Source organism: Ranitomeya variabilis, chromosome 7 (genome assembly GCF_051348905.1).
Source record: "Ranitomeya variabilis isolate aRanVar5 chromosome 7, aRanVar5.hap1, whole genome shotgun sequence".
NCBI lineage: Eukaryota > Metazoa > Chordata > Amphibia > Anura > Dendrobatidae > Ranitomeya > Ranitomeya variabilis.
In genome coordinates, this window is record NC_135238.1 from 209,070,580 (window position 1) to 209,097,426 (window position 26,847).

The 26,847-nt window shown below is 41.5% G+C and overlaps 1 protein-coding gene across 1 annotated transcript in view; it reads left to right on the forward strand.

The window, feature by feature from the left end:
- Positions 1-26,847, forward strand: part of LOC143784492 (sodium channel protein type 2 subunit alpha-like) — a 235,500-nt gene that overhangs the window by 97,280 nt on the left and 111,373 nt on the right. Inside the window, exons 5-6 of the mRNA XM_077272790.1 lie at positions 13,951-14,079; positions 24,711-24,802. Of these exons, the coding sequence (XP_077128905.1) occupies positions 13,951-14,079; positions 24,711-24,802 (221 nt within the window). The remainder of the gene's footprint in view (positions 1-13,950; positions 14,080-24,710; positions 24,803-26,847) is intronic.

The following is a 26,847-nucleotide window of genomic DNA, read 5'->3' on the forward strand; positions in this document are numbered from 1 at the left end:
TATAATTCTGCTGGCTTGAGAGCTGAAATTTTGCCAGTGCGTCTTGCTGTCTGCACATGTGATTTTTTTTTAATTACCGTATCTGAAATCTCATGTGAAAATAACAGGTTCGTTGGAATAATCTGATGTACAAAGGCCAAGGTTTGGTTGCAAATGGATGAAATTAATCACCCCAAATACACAATTGGATTTTCCAATATTGAATTTTGCCGTAAATGTGTGATGTGTGGCTTTACTGAAGATTTCACTGCTGATTTTATCACTCTACATTGAAGGGTAAAATCCACACTGAAATTTGGCAGCGGAATCTGTCAAGTCGTGGTGTTTAAAAATGTGAATCATAGATCATGTTGGGCAGAAAATGTTTGCAGCGCACAGGTGAGATTTATTCAGATGTCAGTGCAGATGCAGGTGGCGGCTAATGGAAAGCTCGTTCACTATTTCCAATGACAAGGGGATTGGAGAGTTCAGCTCTGCAATGAAAAGCAGGCTGTAACATTAGATAGTAGAATTGCGTAAAACAATTTGTGTGACTCTGGTCCAGCGTCTAGTGTGGTCTTCTGTGGCAGCCAGACCAGGGCAGTCTTCACTTTGGGTGGCCAACATCCTCTGTTCCACATTCTGGGCACCTCTTGTGCTAACTAGGCTCAATGTCATGTGCGGACTTGTCAGAACTTAGGTTATGAAATATGGGAACCTGAGAAGCACAGGGGGTACTAAGGATGCCAGGCCAAGGATGGAGAATTGACGACTTCTCTGGTCCACCTGCCACTTAGGACTGGAATGGACACCGGACCAGCCCCATGAATCTTTTTTGATCAAGTCCATTCATTTCCTGACTACCCTATATAAAAGGTACTTAGTTAAACACTATTTTGATTAAAAAAAATCATAAAAGTTATCCCGCCGCAACAAGGTGTGCCCAATCCGGTCAGTCCAACCCCATCTCTAGTATTAAAACCTCACGTTGTGTTGGCTGACCCTAGTGTTGTGAATTCTGCTCTTGTGCTCCCTCCGGTGGTTGTTGGTGGTAGTGCAGTTGTCTTGGGGTTGTAATCCAGGGCAGGTGTTTCTGCTGATTGCAGCTCTATTAGGTATTTAGGTGTGCAGGATCCATGAGTCCGTGCCAGTTGTCCATTGTACTTGGAGGGATTGCATCTCTCTCTGGTTCCTCATGCCCTGCTGCCAAATTCAGCTAAGATAAGTGTCTGGTTTTTTGTCTCTGTGCACACATGCAGTGTGCTTTGCAATTCAGTGCAATTCACTGTGTTTTTGTCCAGCTTAGACTTTGTTTGGATTTTTCAGTCATGCTGGATTCTCAGGAGATGCAGATATATTTTCTATGTCTTTAGTTAGATGTAGAATATTTGTATTATCTGCTGTGTGATATTTTTAGGATTTTAATACTGACCGCTTAGAATTCTGTCCTATCCTTTTCTATTTAGCTAGAAGTGCCTCTTTTGCTAAATCCTGTTTTTCTGCCTGCGCGTGTCTTTCCTCTTATACCCACAGTCAATATTTGTGGGGGGCTGCCTATCCTTTGGAGTTCTGCTCTGAGGCAAGATAGAATTCCCATTTCCATCTATAGGGGTATTTAGTCCTCCGGCTGTGTCGAGGTGTCTAGGACGTGTTAGGTACATCCCACGGCTACTTCTAGTTGCGGTGTTAGTTTAGGGTTTGCGGTCAGCACAGGTACCACCTACTCCTGAGAAAGTCTCTCATGCGGCTCCAAGGTCACCGGATCATAACAGTACAAATGGCCAACAATGAGTTAAATGCATCTCAGAAGAAGGGAAGAAAGAGCCATTTTTTTTTCTGTAGCTTGCTTTGTCTTTTCTTCCCTCTTTTCCTCTGGGTGACTGAGGAGTCTTGTGCTAGCATGGATGTTCAAGGATTAGTTTCTCGTGTAGACCAGCTTGCTGCTAGGGTACAGGGTATTTCTGATTATATTGTTCAGACTCCGCTTTTAGAGCCTAGGATTCCTACTCCTGATTTGTTTTTTGGGGACAGGTCCAAATTTTTGAGTTTTAAAAACAATTGTAAACTGTTTTTTGCTCTGAGACCGCGATCCTCCGGTGATTCCATTCAGCAGGTTAAAATTGTCTTCTCCCTGCTGCGTGGCGACCCTCAGGATTGGGCATTTTCCCTGGAATCTGGGAATCCGGCCTTGCTTAATGTAGATGCCTTTTTTCAGGCTCTAGGATTATTATATGATGAACCAAATTCTGTGGATCAAGCGGAGAAGACCTTGTTGGCCCTGTTTCAGGATCTAGAAGCGGCAGAATTGTATTGTCAGAAATTTAGAAAATGGTCTGTGCTGACTAAATGGAATGAGGATGCTATGGCGGCAATTTTCAGAAAGGGTCTTTCTCAATTTGTTAAAGATGTCATGGTGGGGTTTCCCACGCCTCTTGGTCTGAGTGATTCTATGTCTCTGGCCATTCAAATTGATCGGCGCTTGCGGGAGCGCAGAACTGTGCACGCTGTGGCGTTGTCCTCAGAGCAGATGCCTGAGCCTATGCAGTGTGATAGGATTCTGTCTAGAACGGAACAACAAGGATTCAGACGTCAGAATAGGTTGTGTTTTTATTGTGGCGATGCTTCTCATGTCATTTCAGTCTGCCCAAAGCGTACAAAGAGAATCGCTAGTTCAGTTACCATCGGAACTGTACAACCTAAATTTCTGTTATCTGTGACCTTGATCTGCTCATTGTCGTCATTTTCTGTCATGGCGTTTGTGGATTCAGGCGCCGCTTTGAACTTAATGGACTTTGAATTTGCCAGGCGTTGTGGTTTCCCCTTGCAGTCTTTGCAGAACCCTATTCCTTTAAGGGGCATTGATGCTACACCTTTGGCTAAAAATAAACCCCAGTTTTGGACACAGGTGACCATGTGCATGGCGCCAGCCCATCAGGAAGATTGTCGTTTTCTGGTGTTGCATACTTTGCATGATGCTATTGTGCTGGGTTTTCCATGGTTGCAGATACATAATCCTGTGTTGGATTGGATGTCTATGTCTGTGACTAGTTGGGGTTGTCAGGGGGTTCATAATGACGTTCCTGTGATGTCAATCTCCTCTTCCTCCTTTTCTGAAGTTCCAGAGTTTTTGTCTGATTTTCAGGATGTATTCGATGAGCCCAAGTCCAGTTCCCTTCCACCACATAGGGACTGTGATTGTGCTATTGACTTGATTCCAGGCTGTAAGTTTCCTAAGGGCCGACTTTTCAACCTGTCTGTGCCGGAACATACCGCCATGCGGAGTTATGTTAAGGAGTCTTTGGAGAAAGGGCATATTTGGCCATCTTCTTCACCGTTAGGAGTGGGATTTTTTTTTGTTGCTAAGAAGGATGGCTATCAAAAATAGCGAAATCTGTGATTCTGAAGGCAGACAGATAATACCACTAGAAAAATATATATAATACAGCGCAAGTGGAAATATAAAACTTAACTTTTACTCATTAATACAGATAAAAGAGAATAAAGTCACCTAAATTGTAATTAAAAATTGGGGTACAGTCTAAAGCAAAAATAACTTTGAAGACTAAATAACCCCAAACAGGATTCCAAACTCCGCATATAGCAACACCTGCAGAATAAAAGTGGCCCAAGGTACAGTATACAAATCTGCTGCAAGAAAAATTACATGTAACTAGCAGCATGAATGCACATACACTTGGTTGCATAAAAGATAATTGATCATCTTAAACAATGGTGGCACATGGAACAAAAAACTGTGCCAAATTATAAATATATAGTACTGGAAAAGGAACAATCTCACCAATTCCAACGGTACGAGCACAGGAGCGCTGAATAGTCCCCGATCAGGAGTACATCCAGAAATTTAATGGGAAATGACAATACCCTGTCAATCCCTATGGGGCTATTGATAAATAAATTATCAATAGCCCCATAGGGATTGACAGGGTATTGTCATTTCCCATTAAATTTCTGGATGTACTCCTGATCGGGGACTATTCAGCGCTCCTGTGCTCGCACCGTTGGAATTGGTGAGATTGTTCCTTTTCCAGTACTATATATTTATAATTTGGCACGGTTTTTTGTTCCATGTGCCACCATTGTTTAAGATGATCAATTATCTTTTATGCAACCAAGTGTATGTGCATTCATGCTGCTAGTTACATGTAATTTTTCTTGCAGCAGATTTGTATACTGTACCTTGGGCCACTTTTATTCCGCAGGTGTTGCTATATGCGGAGTTTGGAATCCTGTTTGGGGTTATTTAGTCTTCAAAGTTATTTTTGCTTTAGACTGTACCCCAATTTTTAATTACAATTTGGGTGACTTTATTCTCTTTTCTCTGTATTAATGAGTAAAAGTTAAGTTTTATATTTCCACTTGCGCTGTATTATATAAGAAGGATGGCTCCTTGAGACCCTGTATTGATTATCGCCTCTTGAATAAGATCACGGTCAAGTTTCAATACCCTTTACCTTTGCTTTCCGATTTGTTTGCCAGGATTAAGGGGGCTAGTTGGTTTACTAAAATTGACCTTCGGGGGGCATATAATCTTGTTCGTATTAAGCAGGGTGACGAATGGAAAACTGCGTTTAATACGCCCGAAGGCCATTTTGAATACCTTGTGATGCCATTCGGGCTCTCTAATGCTCCATCTGTTTTTCAGTGCTTCATGCATGATATCTTCCGGAATTATCTTGATAAATTCATGATTGTATATTTGGATGACATCTTAATTTTTTCCGATGATTGGGAGTCTCATGTGAAACAGGTCACTGTTATGACCCCAATGGCGAGGGTCTCAGAGAAACAAGTAAGTCTGCGACGTACAAAAATCCAGCTCATAGGGCAGTGGTAACTGGGTTGACCATATATCTACTCCTAACGCCAACACTAGCAGTAGCCGGGGAACATGCCTACGTTGGTCGCTAGATGTCTCGCGCCAGCCGGAGGACTAACTACCCCTAGAAGAGGAAAACAAAGACCTCTCTTGCCTCCAGAGAATAGACCCCAAAAGTAGGATAGTAGCCCCCCACAAATAATAATGGTGAGGTAAGAGGAAATGACAAACACAGAGATGAACTAGATTTTAGCAAAGAGAGGCCCACTTACTAATAGCAGAATGTAGTAAGATAACTTATATGGTCAACAAAAACCCTATCAAAATCCACGCTGGAGATTCAAGAACCCCCGAACCGTCTAACGGCCCGGGGGGAGAACACCAGCCACCCTAGAGCTTCCAGCAAGGTCAGGAAACAGATTATATACAAGCTGGACAAAAATGCAAACAAAAACAAATAGCAAAAAGCAAGAAAGCAGACTTAGCTTAATCAAGCAGGAACCAGGATCAGTAGACAAGAGCACTACAGATTAGCTCTGATATCAACGTTGCCAGGCATTGAACTGAAGGTCCAGGGAGCTTATATAGCAACACCCCTGACCTAACGACCCAGGTGAGCATACAAGGGATGAATGACATACCCAGAGTCAAATCACTAGTAGCCACTAGAGGGAGCCAAAAGGTAAATTCACAACAGTACCCCCCCCTTAGTGAGGGGTCACCGAACCCTCACCAAGACCACCAGGGCGATCAGGATGAGCGGCGTGAAAGGCACGAACTAAATCGGCCGCATGCACATCAGAGGCGACCACCCAGGAATTATCCTCCTGACCATAGCCCTTCCACTTGACCAGGTACTGAAGCCTCCGCCTGGAGAGACGAGAATCTAAGATCTTCTCCACCACGTACTCCAACTCGCCCTCAACCAACACCGGAGCAGGAGGCTCAGCAGAAGGAGCCACAGGCACAACGTACCGCCGCAACAAGGACCTATGAAATACGTTGTGGATGGCAAACGACACCGGAAGATCCAGGCGAAAGGATACAGGATTAATGATTTCCAATATCTTGTAAGGACCAATGAAGCGAGGCTTAAATTTGGGAGAGGAGACCTTCATAGGAACAAATCGAGAAGACAGCCATACCAAATCCCCAACGCGAAGTCGGGGACCCACACCGCGGCGGCGGTTGGCAAAACGCTGAGCCTTCTCCTGTGACAACTTCAAGTTGTCCACCACATGCCCCCAGATCCGCTGCAACCTATCCACCACGGAATCCACCCCAGGACAGTCAGAAGGCTCCACATGTCCCGAGGAAAAACGAGGATGGAAACCAGAGTTGCAGAAAAATGGCGAAACCAAGGTGGCGGAACTAGCCCGATTATTAAGGGCAAATTCAGCCAACGGCAAGAAGGTCACCCAATCATCCTGATCAGAAGAGACAAAACACCTCAAATAAGCCTCCAGAGTCTGATTAGTTCGCTCCGTTTGTCCGTTAGTCTGGGGATGGAAAGCGGATGAAAACGACAACTCAATGCCCATCCTACCACAAACGGATCGCCAGAACCTGGAAACAAACTGGGATCCTCTGTCCGACACAATATTCTCAGGAATGCCGTGCAAACGAACCACGTTCTGGAAGAACACAGGAACCAGATCAGAAGAAGAGGGCAGCTTAGGCAAAGGAACCAAATGGACCATCTTGGAGAAACGATCACATATCACCCAGATGACAGACATGCCCTGAGACACCGGAAGATCAGAAATGAAATCCATAGAGATGTGTGTCCAAGGTCTCTTCGGGACAGGCAAGGGCAAGAGCAACCCGCTGGCACGAGAGCAGCAAGGCTTAGCTCGAGCACAAGTACCACAGGACTGTACAAATGACCGCACATCCCTTGACAAGGAAGGCCACCAAAAGGACCTGGCCACCAGATCTCTGGTGCCAAAAATTCCCGGGTGCCCTGCCAACACCGAGGAATGAACCTCGGAAATGACTCTGCTGGTCCATCTAGCAGGCACAAACAATCTGTCAGGTGCACAAGAGTCAGGCCTACCAGCCTGAAATCTCTGCAACACACGTCGCAGATCTGGAGAAATAGCAGACACGATAACTCCTTCCTTAAGAATACCCACAGGTTCAGCGACTCCAGGAGCATCAGGCACAAAGCTCCTAGACAGAGCGTCGGCCTTCACATTCTTAGACCCTGGTAAATACGAGACCACAAAGTCAAAACGGGAGAAAAACAATGACCAGCGGGCCTGTCTAGGATTCAGGCGTTTAGCAGACTCGAGATACATCAGATTTTTGTGATCAGTCAAGACCACCACACGATGCTTAGCACCCTCGAGCCAATGACGCCACTCCTCAAATGCCCACTTCATGGCCAACAACTCCCGATTGCCCACATCATAATTTCGCTCTGCCGGCGAAAACTTCCTAGAGAAAAAGGCACAAGGTCTCATAGTAGAGCAACCAGGGTCTCTCTGTGACAAAACGGCCCCTGCCCCAATCTCCGAAGCATCCACATCAACCTGAAAAGGAAGTGAGATGTCAGGCTGGCACAAAACAGGCGCCGAAGTAAACCGGCGTTTTAACTCCTGGAAAGCCTCCACGGCAGCAGGAGCCCAGTTAGCTACATCAGAGCCTTTCTTGGTCATATCCGTCAGCGGTTTAACAACGCTAGAGAAATTTGCGATAAAACGACGGTAGAAGTTAGCAAAACCCAAGAACTTCTGAAGACTCTTAACTGACGAGGGTTGAGTCCAATCATGAATAGCTCGGACCTTGACTGGATCCATCTCCACAGCAGAAGGGGAAAAAATGAACCCCAAAAAGGGAACCTTCTGTACACCAAAGAGACACTTTGAGCCTTTTACAAACAAAGAATTTTCACGCAGAATCTCAAAAACCATCCTGACCTGCTCCACATGCGAGTCCCAATCATCAGAAAAAAACAGAATATCATCCAGATAAACAATCAAAAATTTATCCAGATACTTCCGGAAAATGTCATGCATGAAGGACTGAAAAACTGAAGGTGCATTAGAGAGACCGAATGGCATCACCAAGTACTCAAAATGACCTTCGGGCGTATTGAATGCGGTTTTCCATTCATCGCCCTGCCTAATGCGCACAAGGTTGTACGCACCACGAAGGTCTATCTTGGTGAACCACTTGGCACCTTTAATCCGGGCAAACAAATCTGACAACAGCGGCAAAGGATACTGAAATTTGACAGTGATCTTATTTAAAAGCCGATAGTCAATACAAGGCCTCAAAGATCCGTCCTTTTTGGCCACAAAAAAGAAACCCGCACCAAGAGGGGAAGAAGAAGGACGGATATGCCCCTTCTCAAGAGACTCCTTGATATATGAACGCATCGCGGTATGTTCAGGTACCGACAGATTAAACAGTCTCCCCTTAGGAAACTTACTGCCAGGAATCAAATCTATTACACAGTCACATTCCCTATGAGGAGGCAGTGCACTGGACTTAGACTCGCTGAAGACATCCTGATAATCAGACAAATACGCCGGAACTTCCGAAGGCGTAGAAGAAGCAATAGACAAGGGCAGGGAATCTCCATGAATTCCATGGCAGCCCCAACTTGACACTGACATAGCCTTCCAGTCCAAGACTGGATTATGGGTCTGTAACCATGGCAAACCCAAAACAACCAAATCATGCATTTTATGCAGAACAAGAAAATGTATTACCTCCCGATGTTCGGGAGTCATGCACATGGTAACCTGTGTCCAAAACTGCGGTTTATTTTTTGCCAATGGTGTAGAATCAATACCCCTAAGAGGGATAGGATTTTCCAATGGCTCAAGAACAAATCCGCAGCGCTTGGCAAATGACAGATCCATAAGGCTCAGGGCAGCACCCGAGTCCACAAACGCCATGACAGGATACGATGACAGTGAGCAAATCAAAGTTACAGATAGAATAAATTTAGGTTGCAAATTACCAATGACGACCGGACTAACAACCTTAGTAAGACGTTTAGAGCATGCTGAGATAACATGTGTAGAATCACCACAGTAGTAACACAAGCCATTCTGGCGTCTATGAATTTTCCGCTCATTTCTAGTCAGGATTCTATCACATTGCATTAAATCAGGTGTCTGTTCAGACAACACCATGAGGGAATTAGCGGTTTTGCGCTCCCACAACCGCCGGTCGATTTGAATAGCCAGGGCCATAGAATCATTCAGACCTGTGGGAATGGGAAAACCCACCATCACATTCTTAATGGCTTCAGAAAGGCCATTTCTAAAATTAGCAGCCAATGCACACTCGTTCCACTGGGTCAGCACGGACCATTTCCGAAATTTTTGGCAATACACTTCAGCCTCGTCCTGGCCCTGAGACATAGCCAGCAAGGCCTTTTCTGCCTGAATCTCAAGATTGGGTTCCTCATAAAGCAAACCGAGCGCCAGAAAAAACGCATCAATGTCAGCCAATGCCGGATCTCCTGGCGCCAGCGAGAAGGCCCAATCCTGAGGGTCGCCCCGTAAAAAAGAAATAACAATTTTTACTTGCTGAGCGGAGTCTCCAGATGAACAGGGTTTCAGGGACAAAAACAATTTACAATTATTCCTGAAATTTCTAAATTTAAATCGGTCTCCGGAAAACGGTTCAGGAATCGGTATCTTAGGTTCTGACATAGGACTTCTGATAACATAATCTTGTATGCCCTGCACACGAGCAGCAAGCTGGTCCACACTTGTAATCAAGGTCTGGACATTCATGTCTGCAGCAAACACAAGCCACTCAGAGGTAAAGGGGAAAAGAAAAAAAAATGAGAGAGAGAAAAAAAAACTCAGAACTTTCTTTCTTATAATCCCGCTTCTGCAATGCATTTAACATTTAATACTGGCCCTGGCAAACTGTTATGACCCCAATGGCAAGGGTCTCAGAGAAACAAGTAAGTCTGCGACGTACAAAAATCCAGCTCATAGGGCAGTGGTAACTGGGTTGACCATATATCTACTCCTAACGCCAACACTAGCAGTAGCCGGGGAACATGCCTACGTTGGTCGCTAGATGTCTCGCGCCAGCCGGAGGACTAACTACCCCTAGAAGAGGAAAACAAAGACCTCTCTTGCCTCCAGAGAATAGACCCCAAAAGTAGGATAGTAGCCCCCCACAAATAATAACGGTGAGGTAAGAGGAAATGACAAACACAGAGATGAACTAGATTTTAGCAAAGAGAGGCCCACTTACTAATAGCAGAATGTAGTAAGATAACTTATATGGTCAACAAAAACCCTATCAAAATCCACGCTGGAGATTCAAGAACCCCCGAACCGTCTAACGGCCCGGGGGGAGAACACCAGCCACCCTAGAGCTTCCAGCAAGGTCAGGAAACAGATTATATACAAGCTGGACAAAAATGCAAACAAAAACAAATAGCAAAAAGCAAGAAAGCAGACTTAGCTTAATCAAGCAGGAACCAGGATCAGTAGACAAGAGCACTACAGATTAGCTCTGATATCAACGTTGCCAGGCATTGAACTGAAGGTCCAGGGAGCTTATATAGCAACACCCCTGACCTAACGACCCAGGTGAGCATACAAGGGATGAATGACATACCCAGAGTCAAATCACTAGTAGCCACTAGAGGGAGCCAAAAGGTAAATTCACAACAGGTCACGATGGTATTTCTGATCCTTCGTGATAATGCTTTGTTTGTGAAGGGGTCTAAGTGTCTCTTTGGAGTGCAGAAGGTTTCTTTTTTGGGCTTCATTTTTTCTCCTCCAGCTATAGAGATGGATCCGGTTAAGGTTCAGGCCATTCATGATTGGATTCAGCCCACATCCGTGAAGAGCCTTCAGAAATTTTTGGGCTTTGCTAATTTTTATCGCCGTTTCATTGCTAACTTCTCCAGTGTGGTTAAACCCCTGACCGATTTGACGAAGGAAGGCGCTGATGTAACGAATTGGTCCTCTGCGGCTGTCTCTGCCTTTCAGGAGCTTAAACGCTGATTTACTTCTGCCCCGGTGTTGCGTCAGCCAGATGTTTCTCTTCCGTTTCAGGTTGAGGTTGACGCTTCTGAGATTGGGGCAGGGGCCGTTTTGTCTCAGAGGAATTCTGATGGTTCCTTGATGAAACTGTGTGCCTTCTTTTCCCGTAAGTTTTCGCCTGCTGAATGCAATTATGATGTCGGCAATCGGGAGTTGTTGGCTATGAAGTGGGCGTTTGAGGAATGGCGACATTGGCTTGAGGAAGCCAAGCACCGTATTGTGGTCTTGACCGATCATAAAAATCTGATTTACCTCGAATCTGCCAAACGGCTGAATCCTAGACAGGCTCGATGGTCCCTGTTTTTCTCCCGTTTTGATTTTGTGGTCTCGTATCTTCCGGGTTCTAAGAATATTAAGGCTGATGCCCTCTCTAGGAGTTTTTTGCCTGATTCTCCTGAGGTACTTGAGCCGGTCGGCATTCTGAAGGAAGGGGTGGTCCTTTCTGCCATTTCCCCTGGTTTGCGACGGGTTCTGCAGGAATTTCAGGCTGACAAACCTGACCGCTGTCCAGTGGGGAAACTGTCTGTTCCTGATAGATGGACTAGTAGAGTGATTTCTGAGGTTCATTGTTCTGTGTTGGCTGGCCATCCTGATATTTTTGGTACCAGAGATTTGGTTGGTAGGTCCTTTTGGTGGCCTTCTTTGTCGCGTGATGTGCGTTCTTTTGTGCAGTCCTGTGGGACTTGTGCGCGGGCCAAGCCTTGTTGTTCCCGTGCTAGTGGGTTGCTTTTGCCTTTGCCGGTCCCTGAGAGGCCCTGGACGCATATTTCTATGGATTTTATTTCAGATCTTCTGATTTCCCAGAGGATGTCGGTTATCTGGGTGGTTTGTGACCGGTTTTCTAAGATGGTTCATTTGGTGCCTTTGCCTAAATTGCCTTCCTCTTCTGTTTTGGTTCCGTTGTTTTTTCAGCATGTGGTTCGTTTGCATGGTATTCCGGAGAATATTGTGTCCAACAGAGGTTCCCAGTTTGTTTCTAGGTTTTGGCGGGCCTTTTGTGCTAGGCTGGGCATTGATTTGTCTTTTTCTTCTGCATTTCATCCTCAGACAATTGGCCAGACCGAGCAAACTAATCAGACTTTGGAAACTTATTTGAGATGCTTTGTGTCTGCTGATCAGGATGATTGGGTGGCTTTCTTGCCATTGGCCGAGTTTGCCCTTAATAATCAGGCTAGTTCGGCTACCTTGGTTTCGCCCTTCTTTTGTAATTTTGGTTTTCATCCTCGTTTTTCTTCGGGGCAAGTTGAACCTTCTGATTGTCCTGGTGTGGATTCTGTGGTTGACAGGTTGCAGCAGATTTGGGCTCATGTGGTGGACAATTTGGTGTTGTCTCAGGAGGAGGCTCAGCGTTTTGCTAACCGTCGTCGGTGTGTTGGTTCCCGGCTTCGGGTTGGGGATTTGGTCTGGTTGTCTTCCCGTCATGTTCCTATGAAGGTTTCTTCCCCTAAGTTTAAGCCTCGGTTTATTGGTCCTTATCGGATTTCTGAGATTATCAATCCGGTGTCTTTTCGTTTGGCCCTTCCGGCCTCTTTTGCCATCCATAATGTTTTCTATAGATCTTTATTGCGGAAATATGTGGTGCCCGTTTTTCCCTCTGTTGATCCTACTGCTCCTGTGTTGGTTGATGGGGAGTTGGAGTATGTGGTTGAGAAGATTTTGAATTCTCGCTTTTCAAGGCGGAGGCTTCAGTACCTTGTCAAATGGAAGGGTTATGGCCAGGAGGATAATTCTTGGGTTTTTGCCTCTGATGTCCATGCTGCTGATTTGGTCCGTGCCTTTCATCTGGCTCGTCCTGATCGGCCTGGGGGCTCTGGTGAGGGTTCGGTGACCCCTCCTCAAGGGGGGGGTACTGTTGTGAATTCTGCTCTTGGGCTCCCTCCGGTGGTTGTTGGTGGTAGTGCAGTTGTCTTGGGGTTGTAATCCAGGGCAGGTGTTTCTGCTGATTGCAGCTCTATTAGGTATTTAAGTGTGCAGGATCCATGAGTCCGTGCCAGTTGTCCATTGTACTTGGAGGGATTGCATCTCTCTCTGGTTCCTCATGCCCTGCTGCCAAATTCAGCTAAGATAAGTGTCTGGTTTTTTGTCTCTGTGCACACATGCAGTGTGCTTTGCAATTCAGTGCAATTCATTGTGTTTTTGTCCAGCTTAGACTTTGTTTGGATTTTTCAGTCATGCTGGATTCTCAGGAGATGCAGATATATTTTCTATGTCTTTAGTTAGATGTAGAATATTTGTATTATCTGCTGTGTGATATTTTTAGGATTTTAATACTGACCGCTTAGAATTCTGTCCTATCCTTTTCTAGTTAGCTAGAAGTGCCTCTTTTGCTAAATCCTGTTTTTCTGCCTGCGTGTGTCTTTCCTCTTATACTCACAGTCAATATTTGTGGGGGGCTGCCTATCCTTTGGGGTTCTGCTCTGAGGCAAGATAGAATTCCCATTTCCATCTATAGGGGTATTTAGTCCTCCGGCTGTGTCGAGGTGTCTAGGATGTGTTAGGTACATCCCACGGCTACTTCTAGTTGCGGTGTTAGTTTAGGGTTTGCGGTCAGTACAGGTACCACCTACTCCTGAGAAAGTCTCTCATGCGGCTCCAAGGTCACCGGATCATAACACCCTAGCAGGTGTCTAAGCAGTCGGGCCTGTGTCCTGCTTCGCCCCCATCTATATTGAGGCCAACTGACACAAGATGATGATTTAATACTAGAGATAGGATAGGACCGTCCCGATTGGGTACACCTTCTTGCGGTGGGATGGAATGGATTTTACACTTTTTTTTATCAACATAGTGTTAACTATGTACCATATGTTATTTACATGTACTACTATTATTTACTTATATACTTACTACAGGAAATATGCTTTTTTTTTTTTATCGGGCTTTCCTAAATGGCCGCAGTGTGAACATGCGCTTACACGCTGTACACATATCAACTATGTTCATCTCATTTCTTTCTCTATACTTTAGATAGTGAAATTGTTCAACCAGGGGAGAGGAGAGGTTGTACATTAAGGAAGGAGAAGAGGAGCAAACATTGGCTTTTTGTTTCCCCCCATGAATTCTATAATTCTTATGAATTTGATCTTTTTCTCTTTCTCACAGATACACGTTCACTGGAATTTATACATTTGAATCTCTCATAAAAATTCTAGCAAGAGGTTTCTGTCTAGAAAAATTTACCTTCCTGCGAGATCCATGGAACTGGCTAGATTTCAGTGTGATTGTTATGGCGTAAGTATCATATTATATTACTTTATATAAGGTAATGATGACAAAGTAGATATTTTCTGGCTTTACATGTGATAACATTTGCTTTTACAGAGATAGTGGGTGCCAATGGTGCCAATAAATACATTCCACCCCAAAACTGGTCCAAAATAGTCTGCCACATATACTGAAAGCATGTATGGCATGAACTGACCTCCTTCCCCTTCCCTTCTCAGTTATGTTGCTGAATGGACAGGAACATTGGGGTAGGATGAGGCTGGTGATACACTGATGTTAATCTGACCATAGAACAGTGGTGTAGTTATAGGGGCACAGAGTTTGCAGTCATGACCCGTGTCAGGTGTGTCATGGCAAATATCCCTCTTTCATCTATTTTCCTGAGCGCTTGCATTCGGGCACTCAACCCTACAGATCTGATTTATGTTGTGGCTTCAGTTATGAACAGAAGCCATAATGTAGATTCATAGGAGACTATTTTTAATTCTCACTCTCAGCTCGTTTTCTGTTCTAGGCAAGGCATCCTTATTGGGAAGTGACAGGATGTCATGTGTGACAGGAACCACACACAATTTTCTGTAATGGTTAAAATTTTGTGGAACTTAAAGGTTTTTTCTACCTTTGTTTGTTTTTTAAAGAATGTAAGCAGTAAGCCCTAAAATACAAAAAAATAATGAACCTCATCCTACCGATCCCCAACCGCTTGTCTACCAATGCTGCCTGGGTTTCCTGCCAAGCTCCATACTTCCTGTTCTGTCTGACATGTGACCACTGCAGCCAATAAGCAGTCAGGCTGGGACAGGCAGTACTGAGACCAGTTGGGGACCCAGTTGCCATTGGAAAGGGAGACTTGGGAGATTGGTAATGTTAGTATGACCTTAAATAATATATTAGAGCATTGTACTTTTTTAACTTTGGTTTTAAACAACCTTTTGAGGGACAGAGAATATTAGAACATTTCAGAACTGCTCAATGTACAATGAATAAACATTATTTAGATAAGAGATAAAACTCCTTGTAATATCTGGCTATGCCAAAAAAAAAAAATAAAAATAGGGGTAGCAGGTTTTTTTACAATGTAGATTGCCATTTCATCAGTCAGACTACGGCAGACATTGATGCACTATAGTTTTGCTAGTAACAGCATACGAGCTTTCAGAATTGTTTTTCCATCATTGTAATGGAAACTCAGCTTGTAGTGAAGGAAACAAAGGAATCTCATCCTCATACAATAGACCTAATATATGAAAACTAGTTCCCAGAGATGTAGATAAAAGCTTATGGATCCAGGTGCAAAATATCAACTTCCACTCCTGTTCCACCTCCCCACAAAACCCACCATGGATTCCAGTTTCAGCTTTGTGTTCAGGGCTTTTGGGTCTTCTAGGATTTCACTACATCTGTAACATTGTTTGTTCTGACCCCTATAACTACACCAAAAGTTTTTCCTTGATAGACAAATCATATTAAACATTTCATTTTTTGAAAATCATAAAAGGGGTTGTCTAATTTTGGAGTTATTTTTTTACTTAAATACATGTATTTGAAGCTAAAAAAAACATTTTTGCAATTGGGTTTCATTAAAATGTTTGCAGCATTTGTTTTTTTTTTTACAGTATCTTTGTTTCCCTCCATATTCAACATTGATGTGGTCTGTGGTTATAAATCAGCTGAGAGGAGCGCAGAAATGGACAGATAAAATAGTTATCAGTTAACTCATTCTCAAGCCAACTATTTTTAAAGGAACCCAATTGCAGCAATAATTTCTAGCCCCAAATACCTGCTTTTAAAGTAAATTATTCACCAGTTTTAGCTTGTTACACTGGTCACATCATTGAATAGTATCTGCACAGTTGAATAAATCATCTTTTTTATTATTTATTTTCTCATCTCTTTTCAAAGTTATTAACTTGTAAAGTTTAGGTTATAATTTATGTTAAGCCCAGTTGGACATCACCAGAGATTCTTCTTTAGGGGTATGTACTTTGTCCCCTGCATGACATTGACCAATCATAAGCAGGAGGCATCATGCAGGGGAAAAAGAACATGACCCAAGAAGATAATAACAGCCCTGATCTGTGCAGCTGCGGTGTAGTATAAAGCAGAGCTGAGTGTCATTGCAAACACTTCTAGATCTCCTTTAAGCACAGACAGTGTGGGAGGAAGGGGAATACAGCACAGTTGAGTGTGATTACAAAGACAAACACTTCCAGATCACCTCTCAGTGCAGTCAGTGTGGGGAGAGGGGGAATACAGCAGAGCTGAATGAAGACAAACACAAACACTTCCAGATCTCCTCTCAGTGCAGTCAGTGTGGGGAGAGGGGGAATACAGCAGAGCTGAGTGATTAAAAACACAAAAACTTCCAGATGTCCTCTTTAGACAGTCAGTGTGGGGGGAGAGGAATACAGCGGAGTTAAGTTTGATTACAAAATCAAACATTTTCAGATCTCCTCAGTCCAGTCAGTGTGGGGGGATGGGAAATCCAGCTGAGCTGAGTTTATTTACAAACACTTCCAGATCCCCTCTCACAACAGTATCAGTGTAGCTGGGAAGGGCAGAGTGGACAGAGCTGTGAGAGGAGAGCTGCAGTTGCAGACGTTTTTGTAATCACAAGATATCTCCACAACAGAGATGTGAAATTAAAAAAAATAAAAAATATGTTTTACTCATATGTTTTTACATGTGGGTATTTTAACATGCTAAAAGTAGTGAAAGAGCCTCTTTAAGTAAGAAAATAATACCGCCAAATGCGGTCAACTCTTTAAAGAGGTAGATTTGTAAGTATAGAAATTTCTTCAATGTCTTTTTAAATTTCATGTTTTACTCTACGGTCAATGAGCCTTCTACACTTTAACTCTGTGTAGACTAAGTCCTATGAAAAACAGTTGTATCAAAAGTTATTTTAAGAAGTTAATTGCAGAAGATAAGTCTAAAATATATTCTACGTTTTAAATTATTATTTTTTTAACATTGCCTGACATCTTCTGGGATCAGCAATTAATCACCGCTCCTATTAAACGACTGCTATTTGGAGCAGATTAATTACCTGAAAATCATGATAGGAGAATAAATTGGGGACTAGGTTACTAGGAGAATTATTCGTTCTCATGATGCCAAACAGCTAATTAAACCTAAAGTATCACAGGGGCTCATCAGCAGCTAGACTGCATCATTGGAGATTACCTTTTAAGAAAACAAAGAAAAGAAAATATTGCTTCTAGCATCGTTGGTTTGACAAGGTCATCTAGTCACATTAATCATACGGCGCAGGTACAGCTTTTGCTTACGTGCCGTGCTTCATATCATAGGCATCAGGTATGTCCATAAAGACGTATCCATTCAGCTATAACAATAATACATACTATATGGAAAATGGGTTCCAGTAGATTGTCTATAGCCACACCAGCCCCCTTCCTCCAAAGCGCCTGGTTGTCTGTTACATAGAGCACAGCCATTATTTCCTACTGATCTTTGTTTTTCTGTTGTTAAAGGGAGGCACTGACTGGCACACAGTTGGTAGGGTAGATCCTCTATCAGTTAATGCATCACTTGAAGAACAGAAGGCAGTAATCAATAAGCAACACCCTTCATTAACATTGCACCACCCCAACCACCATCCCTTCATTTGCTCGAACCCTAAGCATGTCTTTCTCGTCAACCATTTGATGAACAGAAGTAGAAGCCTCCAACTTGAAGATTAAAACACACTTTGGTGATAGCATCACATGCCTAAAGTTTTAGTGCAGCACACCGGACATTCAAAGTAAATGCGGCAGTCGTCAAGTTGGTGGCTCTTACATCTGAATGTAAACCAACTGGCCTTTCTCACAGGAGGAGGGCATCATAGACATGAGTCCCTGTAGTCCTCTTCTGCCATCACAATTTATGTAAGTCATGCTGTAATCAAGTTGATGATGGGGGCCAATCCAAGACTTTGTTATGGGCCCATTGATTTCTTGTTGTGTCCATAATGATTAATTATATTATGTCCATTTGATAAAACTGGACAATAGAGAGAGAAAGCTGAAATGTGCAAAAAGAACAATCCCTTATGTACTGTAAAAGTGGGAGTCATGAGCCAACATTTGGCTTTTCGGGTCATTTTGCAATTAAATATATAATAAAGTGTGACTTTCTTTTAGCAATTCAGTCAGAAGATGTTGACTTCCTGTAATTTTATTTCAACGTAAATTAAAGAGGTTGTCCACTAGTTTAACACTAATGGGCTATCCTTAAAGGGGTACTTCGGGGAGATAAAAAATTATTGTAATAGCCATAACTTCATAAACTATGAGTATAACACGAATAGTGCTGTTTCCCACCCTCACACTACTGTAATTCTGTCTGACACTGCAGCTGCTCCTCACTGCTCCCCCTCTCTTATGGAATGTTACGTCACATATCAGGGTGCGTGGCCTGCTCCCTGCTAGTAACAGCAGCCAGCCCCTTATACTATGTGCTTGTATGCAGTCCGATATTGGGGGGCATGACATGGGTGTGGTCTACTCACGACTGTGAGTAGCAGCAGCCAATCCCTTGATAATATCGGACCACATACAAGCAGATAGTATCAATGCACTGGTTGTTGCTATTAGCAGGGAGCAGGCCATGCCCCCTGATGTATGACTTAACATTTCATAAGTGAGGGGGATCAGTGAGGAGCAGCTCCAGCGTCAGACTGAATTACAGGTAATGTGAGTGTGGAAAACAGCACTATTCATGTTATCCTAATACTTTATAAAGGTATTTCCATTAAAATAATTTTTTCTTTCCCTGAAGTACCCCTTTAAGATAGGCCATCAACATCTCATCGGTGAGAGTGTGACACCTGGTACCCCTACAGATCAGCTGTTTTCAGTGTCGGCGGCGACTGGAACTGCTCAATTATGATGCTACACAGCTTCATCAACTCTATAGTGGCTGAGCACTGCACATTCTCCCCCTATTCAAATCAAAAGCAACTGCCAACACCGGAAACAGCAGATCGGTGGGGGTGCCAAGTGTCACACCCCCATCGATCAGACATTGATGACCTTTCTTATGTATAGGCTATCAATGTTAAAGTAGTGAACAACCTCATTAAGGTTTCTTTAAAGAGTTATTCCCCTTCAAAAAAGTTATCCAACTGATCACTGGGGGTACTACCCTTGGAATCTCCAGCAATCGTGAGACTGAACCTTTAGAACCTCTACAGCCCATCTCAAAAGCAGTGAAGGAAAGCATGCTCAACCCTCATACCTTTAATTTTCTATGGGACTTACGGAGAAAAGTGAGCTTTGTTCTCATCTATTTCCAATACAGTCCCATTGAATGGAGTGGAGTGGAGGTTGAGTATGTGCCCTTTAGTTCAATTCAAGGAAGGCACAGTGCTGTAGAACTCTACTCTTAGTGTCCCAAAGCCCTGTTCTCAGCATCACTGACCATCCCAGCAAGTTAGAAAATAACTTGTTTTTTTGAGGGGGGGGAACTCTTTTAGTATTACTATGCAAATTACTATTAGTAGTATAATTATAGTCCTTACTTTGCATTTAGAAGAAAACAAAATCTAATCAAACTAGCTTTAATAAAAAAAATGTCATTTGAATAGTTTAGAGAATAACTCCAAATTAATCCCCAATATTTCCTTCCATAAAATTTAAGGTTTTATAGTCGACCAGCTGCAGCAACATCTAATTCCACAGTGTTGAAGTGTGCGGAAAAAAATAATAATTCTGTTGTTACAATGAAAACATAGGTTTTGCAAAAACAAATCTGATAGAAATATTTAAATGTTCACATTTAAAGGAATTTATCAATTCATGCATTTAAACACAATTATGTAAAAATCATATTATATAAAAATGTTACAAAATTATTTAAAAAATTATAAACTTAAAATAAAAGTGTGCCAAAATATCACTTTGTGAACAATCTATTTACTACAGATTATCAAGGACATTAATAGATATGAAGTTTGTTGGCTTGTTTTTTACTCCTTGGTTATTTCAACTTGGAGAGATCCTTTAAGACCATGGCTACTTGTTGCAAGGTTTCATGGACAATAATCTGATCACAAAGTGTCTTGAGGCTGGGACTTTCACTGACCACTCAGTGCTCAGTTTTCCTGCAGCACCTCCACAGGTGAAATTAAGCATTGCACAATGTGCATTCATATTAATGGACTGTCTATGTAATGTAAGACAGAACAGTGTAGGCCCTCTAGACTCTGGTCAAAACAAAAAAGTTATTGAGCATTGGACCTCCTTTTCAGAAATTTCTAAAAGGGTCTATAAAAACCGGCCTACTAAACTAAACAAGTACTTTAAAGATTCTGGGATTCAACTGAGGATAAATCAATCCTACGAGTTTGCAGTTTTGCGTGTCTACTCATTAGATCTAAAGAGAAGTGAGTCTCCCATTTCATTTTGACAGGTTTTCTCGATTTGGCCGGCAGATTGTATTCTGAATAAGATCGGTTCAAATCGAAAAGCCCTTGCTATGAGGTCTCCAGAGTCCAGACCCCAAAACATATTAAACCAAGGAAAGGGAAGTGGTTAAAAAAATAATAAAATACATTATACTCCCCTGTCCTATGCCTTTACTTGTCCTTATGCTGCCTCCACTGCAACTCCCTGATTCTCTGCGACAATCTTCAGTTCTGGCGATAAGTCCAGTGATTACACATGGGCGATCGGCGCATGTCATATCAATGGAGAGCTGCCATGGAGGCGCTGTATCGATAGTTAAGTAAGTATAATATATTTTCTTATTTCAACCTCTTCAAAGCCCTCAAAAGAAGATAGCAAAATGGTAACCGGTAGAACGTCATTTTTCTGGATTCGTTTGAATTGAATACCAAAAATTTGAATTCGACAGATTTAGAGAATTTTGAGAAATTCAGAATGAATTTGATTTGTTATAGATAAATTTGCTCATCTCTTTCTAAATTTTTTTTTTAAGAAATTCCTGATAAGACTTGACATTGTGAATTTTAAGAAAAAAAATATATTTTTGTATTATTGAATTGATTATTGAATCAACAGAATAAAGTGACATTAATTGAATAACTGAATATATGGTTTAGAACACCCCCCCCCCCCAAAAAAAAAATAAAATAAAATGTTTTTTTAATCTGATCTGATTTAGTGGTAGCACAAATAATGAAGCAGTTAACGTTCAATGCTGGAATATCAGTGCATTGTTTTACATTAAATTGCTCTCTGAGATGTCTCCGGAAATCAGTTCTGCTCTGTCTACTTCCATAAAAGTGCTTATATTACTGAATCTTTAAAAACTAGGCCACATTTACCGTCTCATCACTCTTTACTATAAAGATTTTCTCACCTCTCAATTAAACAGCTATTTTTTGTCTTTTTTTCTTCCAATCACAATAATTGTTTTAAATATGTTAGAGTTTCAGGAAAATCTTACCACAATTGTGGAGAAGACTATTTAAATAGAACAAAAAAAGTAAACAATAATAATAATAATTAAAAAGTAAAATACAATTAGTAATACAATTGTAAATAAAACAAAGTAATAACAAAAAATAAAGTCACAAAATATAAATCATTATCGGCTACAGTTTATTATTTTGGGGCAGCAAACCTTGAGGAAGTGTTTAATTTCCTTACAGCACCACCACAGGAGAAATTAAGTATTACACTGTTCTCAATTAAATCAATGGACTCTCCATGTAATGTGTGTATTTTCAGAGGTTTAACAAAAAATATTCACTTTTTCCTGATCTGGCATCCAGTCTGGTCTTCTGTGGCAGCCGGACTAGAGCATTTTTCACTTCTGTTCCCCACGTCCTTATTCTGGGCACCTCTTGCACTTACGAAGTCCTGCGATGTCATGATCCATGATATGTAATTCGTAGTAATACCCTAACTGAAGGATTAAAGTTTCTGATCTGGCCAGTAAAATTAAAATTGAAGTGGTTTGCCATTTTCAGACTGCCATAACTCCTTCATTCTGGAAATTGATGAGAGTCTTAGGCCAAGAACCCGCAACTTTGCTACTTTCTACCAGTAGAATTCTCATTTAACCTCTTCCCAAAATATTGAGTCCTATTGTTTGGTGTGTGCTCAGGATCTGAGCTGTTATGACCCCAGTGGACAGGGTCTCAGAGGAACGTGTAAGTCTGCAAGATACAAAAATCCAGCTCATAGGGCTGTGGTAACTGGGTTGACCAAATAGCTACTCCTAACGCCAACACTAGAAGTAGCCGGGGATCATGCCTACGGTGATCGCTAGATGACTCGCGCCAGCCGGAGAATCTAACTACCCCTAGGAGAAGAAAACAAAGACCTCTCTTGCCTCCAGAGAAAGGGACCCCAAAGCAAGATACAAGCCCCCCACAAATAATAACGGTGAGGTAAGAGGAAATGACAAACACAGAAATGAACCAGGTTTAGCAAAGAGAGGCCAGCTTACTAATAGCAGAATATAGCAAGATAACTTATCTGGTCAACAAAAACCCTATAAAAATCCACGCTGGAGATTCAAGAACCCCCGAACCGTCTAACGGTCCGGGGGGAGAACACCAGCCCCCTAGAGCTTCCAGCAAAGGTCAGGATACAGATAGGAACAAGCTGGACAAAAATACCAAACAAAACAAAAGCAAAAAGCAAAGAAGCAGACTTAGCTTGAAAAACAGGAACCAGGATCAGAGGACAAGAGCACAACAGATTAGCTCTGATTTCAACGATGCCAGGCATTGAACTGAAGGTCCAGGGAGCTTATATAGCAACGCCCCTGAACTAACGGCCCAGGTGAGGATATAGAAAAAGACAGACGCTCCAGAGTCAAATCACTAATGACCACTAGAGGGAGCAAAAAGCAAAATCACAACACTGAGCCCTCATCTTTGCTGGCAGATGATGGATGTTTTTCAGCCATCATCTGCCTCTAACAGCTGTGAGTAGAGCAGAACTCCACCCATGGCTGTTAACTCCTGTCAATCCCCTGGGTGGTGAACTGTTCTAATCTCTGTTGCTTGTCAGAACGGTGCTCCTATAGAAGCCAACCTTTGGCTGGCATTCATAGGAGACCATGATTTTTGCTATAAACATTGATACTGTTGTTTTGGTTTAAATGTTTTTAAAAATATGAAAAAATTTAAAAAATATAAACATTTGAATCACCCCACAAAAGTGTTGTACCTCCACAACTGTAAAAGTCTTATCTTTCAAAGTAGAAAATTAATTTAATCCAATTGGTAAACACAGTAATAAGAAAAAAAGTCAAAACATCAGAATTTCTATTTTTTTGGCATCTGGAAGAACGCAAAAAATGCAATAAGAAGAAAAAAAAACATTGTATCTACCCTGAAAATTGTATTAATAAAAACATTAGCTAAGAGCATAAAAAACAAGCCCACATACAGCCAAATTAACCAGAAAATGAAAACATTATGGGTCGCGAAAAATGTTAACACAAGCAACTTTTTGTTTTATGAATTTCTGAAAAAAAAATTAAATACTTAAATTAAAAAAAAAAAACTTCTACGTTTAGTTTCCACCATAATCATACTTAAATGGAAAATAAAATTACCAGGTCATTTTTAGTGTATAATGAATGATGTAAAAATAAAAGCACTAAAAAATCATCTGCAGAATGGAACTTTTTTTGCAATTTTGCCACACTTGGAATTTTTTCACAATTTCCACTACATCGCATGATAAAATGTATGGTGTTATTAAAGAAGCACTTCCATCAAAGTTTGTATCCTACTGATATATTGCAATCATCATATTGTATAGCACTATGTACTTAACAATTGCTCATTTTGCCTTTTTACCCAGCTAATTCTTCTCTTTCATTATTTATTATTATTATACATATTTATAGCGCCATTTATTCCATGGCACTTTACATGTAAAAAGGGGGCAAATATAGACAAGTACAATAAACATGAGCAAAAACAAGGCACTAACAGGTACAGAAGGAGAGAGGACCCTGCCAGCAAGGACTCACAGTCTACAGGGGATAGGTCTATGACATCACATATTAAAAAACTGACATTCTGAATCCTTCCAAGCTCTATGTAGAAACAGAAAGCAAATTTTCTCTGAACAAGTCATAAGACACTGTAAAAGTTTATGGCAGGAGGAGGAGAGAGCATCTGGGTCAGGAGTTGAAGAGGGACTGATAAATGCACAAGAACAAGAGACTTCCTGTTTCTACATAGAGAAGAATTTACTGGGTAGAAAGGAAAAATGAGCAATTGTATGTTCACAGAGCTATATAATGTGATGACTGCAATTTATTAAGAGGATAAAAACTTTGATGGGAGAAGTGATTCTTTAAAAAGAACAACTTATCCCGCAGAAAGAAACAAGCCCTTATCGACCTCTATATCAACAGTAAAAAATAAAAAGGTTATGTTTCTTGGAAGAAGGGGAGGAAAAGATGAAAACGGAAAAATTGCCATGCTGGGAAAGGGTTAAGACTGACATTAAAGCATTAGAGCCTGGTGATATCCCAATAAAATTCCATTAATAATTTAGGCAATTTTTTTTCCGCGCAACTTCTTCCTGTAGACTTCTCGTTACACCCCTTTCATCAGTAACACCAGCACGGTCTTTCTATGAGATCGATGCTAAAAAAAATCTTCCTAAATCCTGAATAACTCTGATTTAATCCTACAGGTATGTAACAGAATTTGTAAACCTAGGCAATGTTTCAGCTCTTCGAACTTTCAGAGTATTAAGAGCTTTGAAAACTATTTCTGTAATCCCAGGTAAGAAGTAATTGGTGTGAGGTGTTAGGCCCCTTTGTACATCCAACTGTTTCTTTGTGTCTGTCATTGTGTTTGTGTGTGAACTCCCCTATTGCAGATATGTGACAGAGTTTGTGGACCTGGGCAATGTCTCAGCATTGAGAACATTCAGAGTTCTCCGAGCATTGAAAACAATTTCAGTCATTCCAGGTGAGAGACAGGTTAAATACGCAGGCTTACATCCTATAAGCATAGAGCCTTGTTGTTTGCACTCATGTTGCTAAAAAAGCAGAAAAAAAGCAGGAATCACGATGAGCAATGCAAGAGAGATCCTAAAGATTCCTAGCTTTTTTTAGCATTAGCTTTTTTTTAATTTACCTTTTTAGTTCAGTTGTTTTTTTTTCGAGTTCTGGACACTTTTTTTGCATGAGACTCCGCTATTTTCAGTCTGTGTAATTTGCATTTTTAAATATTTTTTTCCACACCTACAAAATAAAAATCTAATTTTTTTTCAGATTTAAGTGGCATTCTGCCCAACTCTTTTAAGTACCAAAACACGTCTCCTTAGTAATAAATATATATAAATTTTTTAAAATGTCATTTTACACACTAAGAAAAGTTAAGATTCCGTTGCAAATTTAGAAGTAGATTTTTCTTAATGACTGCATGACGCTGCATGGGAGATCTTTTTGGAAAAGTTTATTTTCTCCAAAACAGATATGAAATGTTTCGTTGTTTTTACGTAAACAACTTGGATAGGGTAGCCCAAATATGCATGAAGTAGATAACACGCAGTTCAAAGAAAACTATGGATAGATATAAGTTGCTTCAGTGGGAAAAAGAGACAAACATTTTATAACAGTCACATCTGCAGTTCGGGTGAAAAACTAATGAGCTTAGAGGGTCTTCTCCACGAAGACCAAACTTTCGAAAGGAAATTAAAATTAAAAACTACCTTCTGGTGAGCAGACTGCAAAGTATGTCCTATGGGGAACAGTTAAAGGATCTGGGAATATTTAGCTTGCAAAAAAGAAGGCTGAGAGGAGACTTAATAGCTGTCTACAAATATGTGAAGGGCTGTCACAGTGTAGAGGGATCATCATTATTCTCATTTACACATGGAAACACGAGAAGCAATGGAATGAAACTGAAAGGGAGAAAATACAGATTAGATATTAGAAAAAACTTTTTGACAGTGAGGGAGATCAATGACTGGAACAGGCTGCCACGAGAGGTGGTGAGTTCTCCTTCAATGGAAGTCTTCAAACAGAGGCTGGATAGACATCTGCCTGAGATGGTTTAATGAATCCGGCATTGAGCAGGGGGTTGGACACGGTGACCCTGGAGGTCCCTTCCAACTCTAACCTTCTAGGATTCTGGTGTCCTACAAAGTCATCCACTATCACCAGGAAAAGTTTTGGCCCAATAGATCAAAAGTGGTATTACACATCAACCATATAATGATTAAGTGCTCATATAGTTCAGGGACAGCTCAGGTCTAGCACAGGAGAAACCGGAAGCAATTTTTGTTTTTTGCATTTTTTGAGAAGTCAAAAGCTATTAAAAAAAAAGAAACATACCGGCTATTATAAAGTGTCATAAAGATGAAAGCTCGTTATGCTACCATTTTGAGAACTTTTGAGAACAAGCCAAGAATCAAAAGACAAGGACAGAGCAAACAATTAAAGTTTCCATTTAATAACTGCCAGCAATGATCTTCCAAACGGTGAGAAATTGGTATAGACAGTGGATTATATAACTATTATGTAACTAAAAACACAATACCGCAGAGCTGCATATTTTTTAGATAGAGCCCTAAAGTTGACATCAGGCCACGTTTACACGTTCAGTATTTGGTCAGTGTTTTACATCAGTATTTGTAATCACCTACAGCCACAATCCAGACGTACACCGGCCTATATGCACCACAGTATAGACAATGAACCCCAACATGTAAAAGTGCAAGCCAAAATATAATTAAAGATAAACTTTATTAATACATAAAAAGTCAATTAAACATACAGTAATATCGAGACATCACTGGTAGATAAAAAGAAACGGGGACC